This window comes from Mesoplodon mirus, assembly GCF_964341445.2.
Source record: "Mesoplodon mirus genome assembly, chromosome: 10".
Taxonomy (NCBI): domain Eukaryota; kingdom Metazoa; phylum Chordata; class Mammalia; order Artiodactyla; family Ziphiidae; genus Mesoplodon; species Mesoplodon mirus.
In genome coordinates, this window is record NC_138986.1 from 7507414 (window position 1) to 7521256 (window position 13843).

The window sequence follows — 13843 nt, forward strand, 5'->3', positions numbered from 1 at the left end:
AAGAGTAAGTGGGAAAGATGATGGGCTGGGGGCAAGGACGGAAGCAGGAGGCAGTGTGGGGCAGCCGAGGGGGCGGGCAGCCTCCACCACTTCCCAGCATCTATTGCAGACTCCGCTCTCAAACATTTTGTAAGATCCTCCTGTCAAGGTAATGTTTGAACACTTCAGAGCACAGTGGCCATGGGCCTCCAAGAGAATAATTAACTCCATTTGATTATCTTGTTTGTGGGTGCATTTCCTCTCATGTAAGTCAATAACATCTTAGGATTGGGACACACTGTTTTCCGGACACTGCTGGCCAGTCCCAAAATGGAACATAAGGAGGTGGTCCTTCTACTTCTTTTATTTCTGAAATCAGGTAAGACATAGAGATTTTTTCACTTTAATCAGTATATTTTTTCCTAGCAATGTATTAAAAATAGATCCATGATGGTTTCATGTGCAACTTGTTGAATTTAGCTTTTGACTCATGAGATTCCCAGGTCACAATCTAAGAGTGAGGAAATCTTCAAGAAGTGTTTCATTTCCCTCATGGGAATACTGGAGACAAGTGGGCAGAGAAAATAATGAATGACGTTTTCAGTCTAAAAGATGGAGCCCACATGATGGTTATTTTAGTTAGAAAAGAAATAGCTCAGGTAGCTAACAACCCCAAAAGTTGTTAGTCTCTTTGCCTGGTTCTTAGTCTGCTTAATGTAGACCATTTTTGTTAAGGTGTCATATTTTTCTGACTTTCAAATGTAAACAATGAAATATCTCTGACCATATTCTTTGACCAGTCTGTGGTTGTGCTGACCTGTTCTCTGATTGTTATGACTTAAGGAAGGCTTTCCATACATATAAGTTTGCTTCTTATGCCTGGAGAAATCACAGGCATCGATTTGCAGGATGATGTCCATACAATAATTCAACAAATCTCCACTGAGTACCTGAGGTAGGCCGGGCACATTTTTATTCATACATGCATATGTGTGTGTCCTTTATGAAGTCCAGCTTATTTAGCTGATACCATAGGTATTATAGTAGATTTATACCCATTTTATAGATGAGGAAACCTGTCCTTAGGAAAATCACATTATTTGCCTATTGACCAAACTCCCAGAAACTAGGACTTTAGCCAGGGCTTTCTGAGAAGGAACCTGATGCTTCTTCTCACTTTTTCAACTTTGCTTAAACCTTTGTTAAAATATTCTAAGCATGTCTTCGTAGTTCTTTTTTTTTTTTTGACAGCTTTATTGAGATGTAATTCACATACTATACAATTCATCCATTTAAAGCATACAATCCAAAGGTTTTCAGTATTCAGAGTTATGCAACTATCACAATACCTTTTAGAACATTTTTATTACCCCCCAAATAAACTCCACACCCCTTAGCTGTCACCTCCAACCCCTCTTCTCCCCTCTCCCTAACCTCCATCCCCTCCCAGCCCCTGGCGATCACTAATCTACTTTCTGTCTCTGATTTGCCTGTTTTGGACATTTCTTATAAGCGCAATCATACATTATGTTAGTGGTTCTTCATATAAACAATGTATAGATACTTGAAATTCATTTTATAAGTAGCCAGATAAAATTTTATGAGCTGTACTTTAAATTAGAGTCAAATACATTTGAATTTAGTGGAGCCATCTAAAGAAATATCAAAGAAAAAACAGCAGAAGGTTGCAAAAAGAGGTTTTCATGGGAAATGGTTGTGGGGAGTGGCGCAGGGGTGCACACTCTATTTTATTATTTTATTATTTTTTATTTTTTTGTGCACACTCTATTTTAGTCTATGGGAAGTGGGACCTGGAACTCTGGATACAGTGGGACACACCCAAATGTTAGAACAGACTTCTCTGCAGCAGGATTAACATATGTCTTCACTAACCTAGGGGGAAAAAGACTTGCGTAAGCTCTTTTTGAAAGGAAGGCATTTACTCTGTCTTTCCGTGGAAGTGTTTCATCTTTCCAGTGCACTGAAATGACCAGGGAGAGGAAAAATAAATCTCCTTTTACAGCTGTTCTCAGTGAGAGGTGGATAAGCAGTTTGCATTTCACAAACCACAAAGTCTTTTCTTTCAAACACACAAGGATGGATGTACATACACACACTACCATGATTTAAAAAAAAAGCAAACCCACATTATTAATAAAATATACTTGTTTTGTACCAGTATACATGTACATTCAGCATAGAATATAAAAATACTTTTGTTACTAAAAAAATTTGTCTAATATTTCTTGGTCAATAAATAAAGTGTATTACGCCACGTTGTCACATGATCCCTGGAATTAAAGAAAGAAATTATTGGGGGAAAACTTTTCAAAGTAAAAAGAAAAAAATTTATTCTCTTTTGGGATATTTCTTTGGTGTATCAGCTCCTAAGGTGGGTCTCAGCAGCTATATGCTATGAAACATACTAACATAACATAATGAAAGGGTGGTAAAAATGGAAATTTTCTTGTTTTGATATCATTTACACCCCGGCCTGCTCTACTTTCTAAGAACTCTTCAAAAGATCTAATTTCAGTCTTTACAGGATATACTTTATAGAGTTCTTGTGTTTGTTTTTAAAGTCACATCCTGATCTATAGGATTTACCAAAGTACAATGCTTCCTGGAAATGAGAGTGCAAATTGGGAGGAAAAATACAGGATGACGACATGGGTATGGGTCTAAAATATCTATTTCTCTATAATCTCTTGATACATGTATCAAGTGCTTTTTTGGTGTATTAAGCTACATCAGTCAACTTCCTAGTCAAGGATGGAACCATCCATCCTTCCAGTTTGGAGAATCTCAGGTCGAGGAAGGAAGAGCAGAGGCAGGGAGAGGGTGGGCTCCGAAAACAGCTCTGTCTTAATCTAGGAAAGTGCATCACGCCCTTGTGGCGTGTGTGTTTTCAGGTGGTAAGGGATGGCCCTTCTGGGAATGAGGATCTGACCCTTCATGACCCTTCCCACTAGATAATTTTCATCAGTACCCAAACATGCTCTAGAATGTCTCATCTTCAAAAATTTCTGAGAGGACCTAGAGCTGATCACACTAAGTAAGTCAGACAGAGACAAATATCCTATGATATACCTTACATGTGGAATCTAAAAAAAATCATACAAATGAACTTATTTACAAAACAGAAATAGACTTAAAGACATAGAAAACAAACTTCTGGTTACCAAGGGGAAAGAGGAGGGAGGGATAAATTAGGAGGTTGGGAGTAACAAATACACACTACTATATATGAAATAGATAACCAACAAGGACCTACTGTATAGCACAGGGAACTCTACTCAATATCTTGTAATAACCTATAATGGAAGAGACTCTAAAAAAGAATATATATGTATAACTGAATCACTTTGCTCTACATCTGAAAGTAACACAACATTGTAAATCAACTATATTTCAATAAAAATTTTTAAAAAATTTCTGAGATTCCATATGGCCTCTAGGAAATGCTCCTTTCACAGCCAGATTTCTGCAGAGACTTGTCTTCCCTGCTGTTCCCACCGCCTCTCTTTGTCACTCTTCAACACGCTCACCCTGGCTTTGATCTCCACCCCTCCCCTCAAAGTGGTCAAAGTTGCCAGGTTGCCTAATCCCATTTAGGCAAACTTTAGGAAACTTTGCTAGCCCCTCACCCTATGAAAACGGCTGGTATTCCATCCCAAAAGGATAGAGGCTGAGTCTCCAGGCTTGGAATAGAGGTGCCACAGCTGTCTCAGGCGCCACGTATCTCAGGAGTACTCTTTGTAGCCTTGCGGTGGGAACATGGCTGAGGCCCCCGGCCACCCTCTGCAGTAGCAAGGGGGCAGAGCGACCTTCAAACGGACTCTTTGCCTCAGATTTTATGTCCAAGGAAAATCAAGGCCATTGTTTGTCCCGGGCTCTGCTGTTGTACAGTTTCCTCAGAAATGCCAGAAAGCTGTCATCCTCTTGGCAGAAATGATTTATCTTTAATAAATAGTGAGGGGTCACTCTACTAAGTCCAGTATAAAAATGACGATGTATGATGGTCAAGATTTAGTCCAGCTCTTATTTATTCTCGACATCATCAACTCACCAAAGTTCTTGTATCTTGTGGTGGAGCCATTCAGAGAATGCTTATCCCATCAGTTTAAGTGACAGTGCCACAACTAAAGTTTGCACTGTAGGAAATCGAATAGTGGCCTCCAGTTTCTATTTATACCCAGGGATGGACAAATCAACATCAAAAGTTGCCCTTGGTTGTCTCTTACTGTTCCATCATGACATGCAATTACTAGCAAACAGGTCAAATTTTTTCTTATTTAACGTTTCATACCCATTAACGTAGTAACATGGAAGTTGCTAAGTAGTTCTAATCTGTTAACCTAAGAATCCAGTTGATCTTTTAACATAGTGCCATCTATTCGTGGAACTGTTTTCCTGATTAAACATTTTTATTCACAGCCACCCATTCTGCTTCCAATGGAGCAGCCAGTTTTACTTCGTTGATGCAAAGCGAATAGTTTACAAATTCATGAGAATTAAACAATGGTGTTGATGCATTTATCAGTTGTCCCACTTTTATCTTCCATTTGTAGGTCTCGGAGACCCCCTGGATGACTATGTAAATACCCGGGGAGCTTCCCTGTTTAGTTTGACTCGGAAGCACCTGGTGACAGGAGGCATAGAAGAATGTGCAACAAAGTGTGAGGAGGAAAGAGACTTCATTTGCAGGTATTTTCTTGGTCACTGTGCCTACGCAGAAATCCTGCTGCTTGAGACGCTATTACGTTGATCACGAGAAATTTGCTCAGGGATTTATCAACGAAAATAGGATTTAAGAGGAAAGAGGAATTTCATGGGATTGGAGTTTGGAATCTGTATTTGCTCTCTGTATCTGAAACCATACAGTTTCTTGTTAATTAGTGTCCCCTTTAGAAAAATGCCCCCAAAGGAAGTTATTTATTTTTACACATGACATCGGCAGCTATTGTTCTGAGCTCTAGTTTTCTTTTTCTTTTTTTTTTTTTTTTTTTGCGGTACACACCCTCTCACTGTTGTGGCCTCTCCTGTTGCGGAGCACAGGCTCCGGACATGCAGGCTCAGAGGCCATGGCTCACGGGCCCAGCCGCTCTGCGGCATGTGGGATCTTCCCACACCGGGGCACGAACCCGTGTCCCCTGTATCGGCAGGCGGACTCTCAACCACTGTGCCACCAGGGAAGCCCTGAGCTCTAGTTTTTAACATTATTGTTGATAAATATTTATTGAGGATCATGTGACTGGAAGTGTCCTAGACCCTAAGGAGCCACAAAGCGTTGATACAGTGATCGGTACATGGGGATATATATATATATATCAGTATATATGATAGATTTTTGTGTAGATACAAAAGCCAGTGCTTGCCCTTTTGAATTTATGGTGTAGTCACAGAAACTGGATAAAATATAAAAATTAAAAAAAAACAGCCAATGCGAGACATTGATAAATGACATAATCAATACGTGCTCTATGAAGATTCAGAGGAAAGAACAATCCTGAGAGTTGAGATGACCAGGGAAGGCCCGGGGAGGAGGTGGAAACTGAGCTGGGCTTTGAAGGGTGAGATCCTGGTAAATACTGACCACGCGGGAGGGATTCTAGGCAGAGGGCAGCATGGCTGGGCACCTGTGAGAGGGACGATGAAAGGACCAAGTCAGCTGAAGCCAAGGTTCACGCAGGAGATGGGGCAGGCAAGGAAACCATGGACGGCTTTGATGCCAGGCTCAACATCCATGCAGGACTGAGGTACAGTGCAGGGAGGTGTGAGGGGGAAGGGAGTAGAATGCAGAGACGTAGTCAAGGGGAAGTTACAGGAGTCCATGTGGGCCCTCTCAGGAATGGGTTTACAACACTCAGCTGCTTCTTTCCAGCACAAAGCCAATATTCTGGCACTTCATTAAGAAAACGAGTGAAGAAAGAATGAAGCAGTTGAAACAGAGGGGGGGGTGAAACAGAGACAATTTGGAGGGGGAGGAGGTAAAGGTAGAAGAAAACAAGAGTAGCTACCATGTTGCTGCCTCCTTTGACGATACTTCATTGATACAGTGCCAGGTTGAATTGGAAGTAACAAATTCTGAGCTCCGTGATTCATCAAGAGAGTTATCCTTAGTCTCTTCCTTATTAATAAATCTTTGCTTTCCTTAAATAAAGGAAAAGACTTGTGTTTTCTGATTCTCTTCTGCAGGGCATTCCAGTATCACAGTAAAGAGCAACAATGTGTGATAATGGCTGAAAACAGCAAGTTGTCCCCAGTCCTTAGGATGAGGGATGTCGTTTTATTTGAGAAGAGAAGTACGTACAATGTTTTCTTCCTTCTCCCCCTTCCCCTCCCCCTTCCCTCCCCCAGCCCATTTAACACCTGTAATTTATCAGACCAGCGAATGGAGGCGCTATGGTGTAGTGAAATTGAATTTGGAGTCAGAAGATTTGGCCACTAACCCACTACGTCAACCTGTATATATGACTTCACCTTTTAAGTTTCATTTCTCTTGGTTTAAAAACAAAGGGACTGAATTTACAAAATCATTTCCGCCTCTATGACCCTGAAAATAAGATACTGAAAATTTTATTTTATTTTTAAGGAGAAGAGGGAGAGTCTACAGGTTTCTTATGATCTTGGTTTTTTGTTCTGCAGGGACCATGGTCCTTGGTCTGAAGCCTGGAGAAATAGCAAAACTGAGGTGTTTTCAATCTGCAGTAACATTTGAATAGAGAAAATATCCTTAGTTTTACTCTTACATGTTCCACTTTTTTTCAGTCATGGTCTGTATTTCCCCTAGACTCTGGAATGGTGTCTTTTGAAAATGTGCAGAAGTTGCAGTTCCTTTTCCATAGTTTCCTTGAAAACTGTAGATCTTTCGTTGTCACGTGTGGCCTAGATTCCTACAGAAGTTGCATGTCTTCTGAGATGTGTAAACGTTCATTAAGTCTGTACAAAGATTGAAGTGAATAATGATGCTTTCAAAACTATTTCCTATTCTCTGTTGCTGGCAAGGTATTAAGACTATTTTGATAACAATTTTGCTCTCCAAATATTCTGTATCAGAGGTGTTGAACTCAACCAGAAACACCCTATTTCACTGATTCTTGACAATGGCTTACAACATTCTAGTTTCCCTACAAAACTCTAAATAAGATTTTGAGAAGTGTTTTTTAAGGTTAGGATTTTATCTACACATTGATTCATCTTCTTAGGTTTAATTATCTGTGCCTCTGCTATACACACTTCCAGCCCACTGTTTTTCTCTTATCCTTGAGTCTAAAGTGCAGATTAAATCTGAAGTTTATCTGTTGATGTTACTAGTTCTTACCAATAGTAAAGGACGAGATATATGGGATTACCCACTGTCTGTCAGATTTTTTAAAAGGCTGGTGGGATACTCTCTGCAAACTGCTAACATTTAAACATGTCCTTTGTAAATTGTTAACCAGAGGATCATGGGGGTGACCGCTAGGCTTAGTTTGGATAATTGAAGAGTTGCCTGTTTTCAAGGTGATGGAAAGGAGCAAAAGGTTATATAAACTCTGGTGGGTACATACAAATAAAAGAGAGGTCAAAAGTCAAAAATCAGTCATTTTTTGGTGCTTGTTTCTTTACTGTGGAATATTGACCCACTGTTAAATTACCTGCCAGGGTTTTTCTGGGAACGGTCAGTGTCAAATTAGTCACATCTCTACTTTTGCCAGCATGGCCACTGCTGCCACTTGGATCTAAGCCATCATCATCACTGGCTGCGCCACCGCAGCAGCTGGTCTGTAACTTCCCTGCTTCAAACCTTTAGTGCCCTAGAAGACAGTCGAAATACTCACCAGTTGCTGCAGGGCCCTGTATTATTTAAGTCTACCTCATGTGAGGGGCTTAAATCTGCCCCCCCTCCAGCAGGGCAAGTACACACCTCTTCGTCCTGGGCCCTCCTCTGTTCTTCCGGCTCCTTCTCACCTCCCAGATTTCAGCTCAAGCATCTCCTCCTTTGAAAAGTCTCCCCCGACCCCTGGGCTCCAAAGTACCTTGAGTTTACCTTTTTGATAAGTGTAATATATTTACTATAATAATATATCTCAATGAAGATATATCTGCAATCTTTATATAGAGCGTTGGGTTTAAAGCAGTAGCTGCTATAGGTGTGTTAGAAGTCCCTTCCCCAGATAATTGATTGATTAATTTAAAAACTTGGCTAAAGTGGGGATCATAAAAGATGACACAAATATTTTCATCGAAAACGGAAGCTTACATTGGCATCTTTTGATGTAAAGCAGAGGCTTTTTTTCTTTGAACCTGGGGCCACCAACAGGAGTTATCTGGTACATTTCTTGCATAAACCACACTCTAGTGACTTGTCTACGATAATTAGTGTCCTTCTCAAACTCATATCAACTATATGAATGGATTGCTGTCAATGGATACGATGACAATTTTTAAAACTATTCAACTCGAGTCCTGCTACCTGCAGGACAGGCCAATAAATCAAGAGATGATTTGCTGGGACAAGGAATAGAGACTTTATTCAGAAAGCCAGCCAACCAAGAAGATGGTGGACTAGTGTCCCAAAGGACCATCTTCCCTGATTAGAATTCAGGCTTCTTTTATGCTAAAAGGGGAGGGGGTGAGGTTGGTTGCTGCAGACTTCTTGGTGTAGGAAGCCTCTGCTCTTGCAGCTGGCCACATAAGTCCCGTCACAATGTTCCTATAAACCTCCAATGAGATAAGTGTTGTTCTCTGTTCTGCAACCTTTGGTCCCTATGTGAATGGAAAAGTGTTATACCTTTAGAGGTCAGAGCCTTGAGAATGGGCTATCCTATATATTTCAGGCTATAGGCAACATTCTTAACTTGTAGCAAAAGCAACAGAATACAAAAGTTAAAGAAACAGATCCAATATGGAATTAGATTTGTTTTTCCCTACTACACCATGGGTTCCATTTCTCTTTTTTTGCCTGTTCCACACTACTGTTTCCTACTGAGAGTTTGTAATGGAACAAGAGGCAACAAAGCATTGTGCAGAGATGCATGTTGGGCTTATTCCAGCCTCACAGATTTGTTGCAGGGATTATGATGAATAAATATAAAGAAGCTGGCACCGAGCACTTGACAGGTGCTCAATCAACAATAGCTATTGTTTGGGATTGACATATATACACTAACATGTATAAAATAGATAACTAATAAGAACCTGCTGTATAAAAAAATAAATAAAATAAAATAAAATAAAATAAACTATTCAACTCTTTCAAGTCCTTGAAACCATTCAACTTAATTTTTAAAAAAGCTCCATTTTCCCCCCATTTATTTCTCAGTTTAGATCATCTGTAATCAAATAGAGCTGTATAAAAAGTTTTGGAAATAAAAGCAACTGATTCTTGGTAAGCATATAACCTAACTGGTAGGAACAGAGTGGGTGGGCACACCCGAAAGTGGCCTGCCAGCCACAGATGCCCACCCTGCCACATGTGGGCCACAGGTGGGCACCTGGCAGCGTGTTTTAAAGGCAGGATGGGGTCCACTGGGCAACCGGTGTGTTGGTTAAGTGGAGGCTGGTTGCGAGCACCTTCTGTAAACATTGAAAGTAGACCACAGTCATATCACCCTGTTTGACATTTTTTCATATTTAAAATACTACTGGGACCTTCCAAAAGTAGAAGTGGCTTGGATTTCTTTCAGCCTCTGAAAATCTGCTGCCCACCTTGTGAAGAAACCCCCATCCCCTTTTCCATCCACTTTCTCATGATGCTATTTATTTTCTCTGTTACATGTGTCACCACAAGGTTGTCTATTTCACAATCTGTGTTCTTGATTACTTTCTGTAACCGGCCCCCCTGACTCCACTGGAATGTAAGCTCCATGAGGGCAGGGCCTGTGTGGTTCCTACTCATGGTGTTTCCAGCATCCCCAGTACCCAGCATCTGCCCGGCACATGGAGGGGCGGTAGTTTTGAGTAAAGGAATCAATGCCCCATGTGGCTTAGTTAACTGTAACTCTTAGATGTAAAAGACTGTCTTTTTATATAGGGGGCAATGGTGTCCTTTCTCTCAATGTGTTCAAGTAGTGCAGGGCTTCTTCATGATTTTTCTTGTTGTGAAAGGGTTTGACCACTGTTTGCACTTCCTTGCAGTGTATCTTTCAGAGTGCAAGACTGGAAATGGGAAGAACTACAGGGGGACCATGGCCAAGACAAAAAGTGGTGTCACCTGTCAAAAATGGAGTGACAGTTCTCCACACACACCCAAGTAAGACTTTCTCTTTCGTGTCCGTGTTCACCTCTTATACTCAGAATGATTCCATTACTTCTGACTCAAACCAGAACATGTGACTAGCAGGTATGGGGAGAACCTTCCTGATGCTGGGGCAGAACCGTTCGATTATTTATGGAATAAAAGCAGACAATGGCTGCTTTCCATTCATTCTTGCGTATATGCTTTTCTAGAAGACTGAGAACAATAAAAAAGAACTATAAAACCATGAATTCTAGGCTGAAGCTTAGAAAAGACCAAAGATGACTATGCTTAGAACTGAATTAGTCTAAATCAAATACACCATGTGTTCACCTCAACATTGTGAAAAACAGATCATCTTGCAACTTACCTGTTATTTATTTTAGTGTCATCCTTTTTGTGCTTTGCCCAATATGGTATTAGGTGGATTAAGTTCTCATTAACAATGCTTATCAAGTGGGAATTTAGTGTCTATGACCCTTCCCCCTCCCCTACCCAAACAAATCGCCTTTATGCATCCCTATGAGATGGGCAGATCTCATATTCCCAGCACATTAAGGCTTATTGAGGTTAAAATGATTAAACCAAATGGCCAAATCATGGAATGTCAAGGGCCTTAGAGATAATATAGGCCATCTCTACCCCAGCAGATGAGGAAACTGAGATCTTGGGAGGACCAAATCTACCAAAAACAGGTACGTAGAAGAACCAGAAACAAGAGCTACCATTTCAGATTCTAAGTCTTAGGTTTTTGTTTTTGTTTTTTAATTTATTTTTGGCTGCGTCGGGTCTTAGTCGAGGCACGTGGGATCTTTGTTGAGGCATGCGGGATCTTTCGTTGAGGTGCACGGGCTTCTCTCTGGTTGTGGCATGTGGGTTTTTTCTCTTCTCTAGTTGTGGCATGCAGGCTCCAGGGCTCTGTAGTTGTGGCGCACAGGCTTAGTTACCCCGCAACATGTGGGATCTTAGTTCCCTGACCGGGGATCGAACCTGCATCCACTGCATTTCAAGGCAGATTCTTTACCACTGGTCACCAGGGAAGTCCCAAGTCTTAGGTTTTTAATCTAATTTCTTATTGCTATGTAGCAACTCATCTCTGAAAATGAGCTTCACTCCATCCTCCCAGTCTCCCATTAATTCTGGATGCATCTCAGAGAGGATGTGGAATTTGGCATCAGACAGATCTGAGTTTAAACCCTTGAGATACTACTTATTAACTGCTCAAGCTTAGGCAAGATTTGATTTGTTTCACATGGCTGTGCCTCAGTTTTCTCATCTGTAAAATGGGGATAATAACACCTTCCTGATAGGGATTTTTTATTAAGACTACATTAGAGAATGTATAGAGAAATTTTAGTGTAATACCTCGTGCAGAGTTCACACAGACAAAAGGGTGTTAACTTCTATTACTTTTACAGAGAGAAGGGCAACTGACAAAAGCAGGTGTTAGGAATGCATCGTGAATTTGGCAGGCTTTTGAGGGCATAAAGACACTTTGGCTCTACTTCCAGGACTTGGCTGTCCACATAGTAATAATAGTAATATTAGCTACTCTAATGAAGCAGGCTATCAGCAGAGACACTGAAAATTGGGTGACACAAATGCTATAGCACATAGCCGAAATGCATTTGGATGACACAACCTCGAATCACAGATGGGAAAGAGAGGGTGTCTTATCCTGCCTTGCTGATAACATGCTGATTTTAAAAATATAGTCAAAGTGGTTCTTTTTCATCCTCCACAGCTTTTCACCTGAAAAATATCCTTTAGCGGGATTGGAGGAGAACTACTGCAGGAACCCAGACAATGATAAGAAGGGACCTTGGTGTTACACCACAGATCCAGGCACGAGATATGACTACTGCGACATTCCTGAATGTGAAGGTCAGGGCTGGCTCTAGAAAATGCTTTCCTATCTACCCTTCGTCTGTGGAGTAATTTGCTGTAAATCAATTTTCTACAGGGATATTAATAATCAGTGCTGTGTTTGAGAGAATCAAGTAATACATGACCTCTTGGAAAGGACCAATTTTGCATATTTTCCATTATTGATCTAAGTTATTTTTATTAAAATGTACTTCAACAGGGACTAATATAAAACTAGATATAAACTCTAGATGCAAACTTCTATGCTTAAAGCTCTGACACAGTATAAAGCCAAAAACATATTTGCAATTAAATCATTAAAATAAAACCACAAAATCAATACAATTCAAATACACAATATTAATTTAACATGTTGTTTCATTGAATCCAAGCAATGAACCAGTTTTAAAGTCAGGATTCTGTCATTTTAATGGACCAATCAATTTAATAGTGCACCTCAAAAGTCAATGCTAAAGATTTAAAACATCCTATTGAAAAATGTTCATTTCACATTTCCGGCTATATTTATTGGTGCAATGGGGGAATGAACAAGGGTGAGATATGTGTAACCACATGGATAGTGTATGTACCACGTGAAGGCTCACTTCCCCATCACTTTGTCTATTCCAGACATGGGGATCCTTTGCTTGTACACTATGTTATGAGGTCGTTTGGCCCTTCACTGACATGAGAGCATCATTTTTGCATCAAGTCTGCTTCTGTTTTCCTTATTACCCCGTAAAAATTAAAGTCTTATATTACTTTGCTGCACCTTGTTCTTTCAAGTATTCCAAAGTTTCCATTTTTAAGTGATGTAAGAAAGAAAAACAGCCAGTCATGCTTCTCAATAATATAAAAACAGAAGCACTGTCCCTTTAGGTGAATATTGTTCCTGCATGAGGTCATGCAAAGCAAAAACCCTAGCACTAAAATCCTGAGAGGGTGCTGGCTTATTTGGCAGTTATCCATACGATCAGAATAATTTCATAGAAAATTTTAAAGATCGCTATTGGAAAGGGGACCCCAAATATTAAAAAATTCTAGTAGAGAACTTACCGACTCCTGAGGTTATGTTCAACCTCTCCCCCACCCACTTCCCGCCCACCAAGGACCACACATTCCACTTTGAAGACATGGCATTATGGAGTTTCTGGATTTGGTCAAGACTATAATAGTTGAGAAGGTATCAACCAAAATATACTAATTTTACCATTTGAAAAAGAGAATGACGTTATAGATTGTATTAGAAAATTAAGCCTTTATTACGAATTTGGTTGCCAAGTGATTGTTGGAAAAGTACATCGAACAAGTGGCAAAGTTATCAGACATTTCTAGTGGAATTCTAGTTTTTACTCTGTTTCGCTTCATCCATTTCAGTTTCTTTCTTCCTTTCCTTCTTGTCCATTCTGCCCAGATGAATGTATGCATTGCAGTGGAGAAAATTATGAGGGCAAAATTTCCAAGACCGTGTCTGGACTTGATTGCCAAGCGTGGGACTCTCAGAGCCCACATGCTCATGGATACATTCCTGCCAAGTAAGTCTCACTGAGAGTGGAATTAGATGTTTATGACTCTGCAGTGTTACGGGTAATTTAATGTTATTTAGATATTTTAGCATTCCTCAAAAAGTGAACATACCTGATGCTTTTGAATTTCAAAGTTTGAATCTTCCCACATGACTGCAAATGAAGGATACATTCTTACTACTCAAAATGTGGTCCATGGGAGTGATATCATCTGAGAGTTTGTTAGAAATGCAGAATCTCAGACCCACTG

General features: G+C 40.3%; 1 protein-coding gene across 1 annotated transcript in view; it reads left to right on the forward strand.

Annotated features, from left to right (window-relative positions):
- The first annotated feature begins 242 nt into the window (after positions 1-242).
- Positions 243-13843, forward strand: part of PLG (plasminogen) — a 42704-nt gene continuing 29103 nt past the window's right edge. Inside the window, exons 1-6 of the mRNA XM_082633509.1 lie at positions 243-358; positions 4551-4686; positions 6178-6284; positions 10102-10216; positions 11946-12085; positions 13482-13602. Coding sequence (XP_082489635.1) covers positions 310-358; positions 4551-4686; positions 6178-6284; positions 10102-10216; positions 11946-12085; positions 13482-13602 — 668 coding nt within the window. The 5' untranslated portion in view covers positions 243-309. The remainder of the gene's footprint in view (positions 359-4550; positions 4687-6177; positions 6285-10101; positions 10217-11945; positions 12086-13481; positions 13603-13843) is intronic.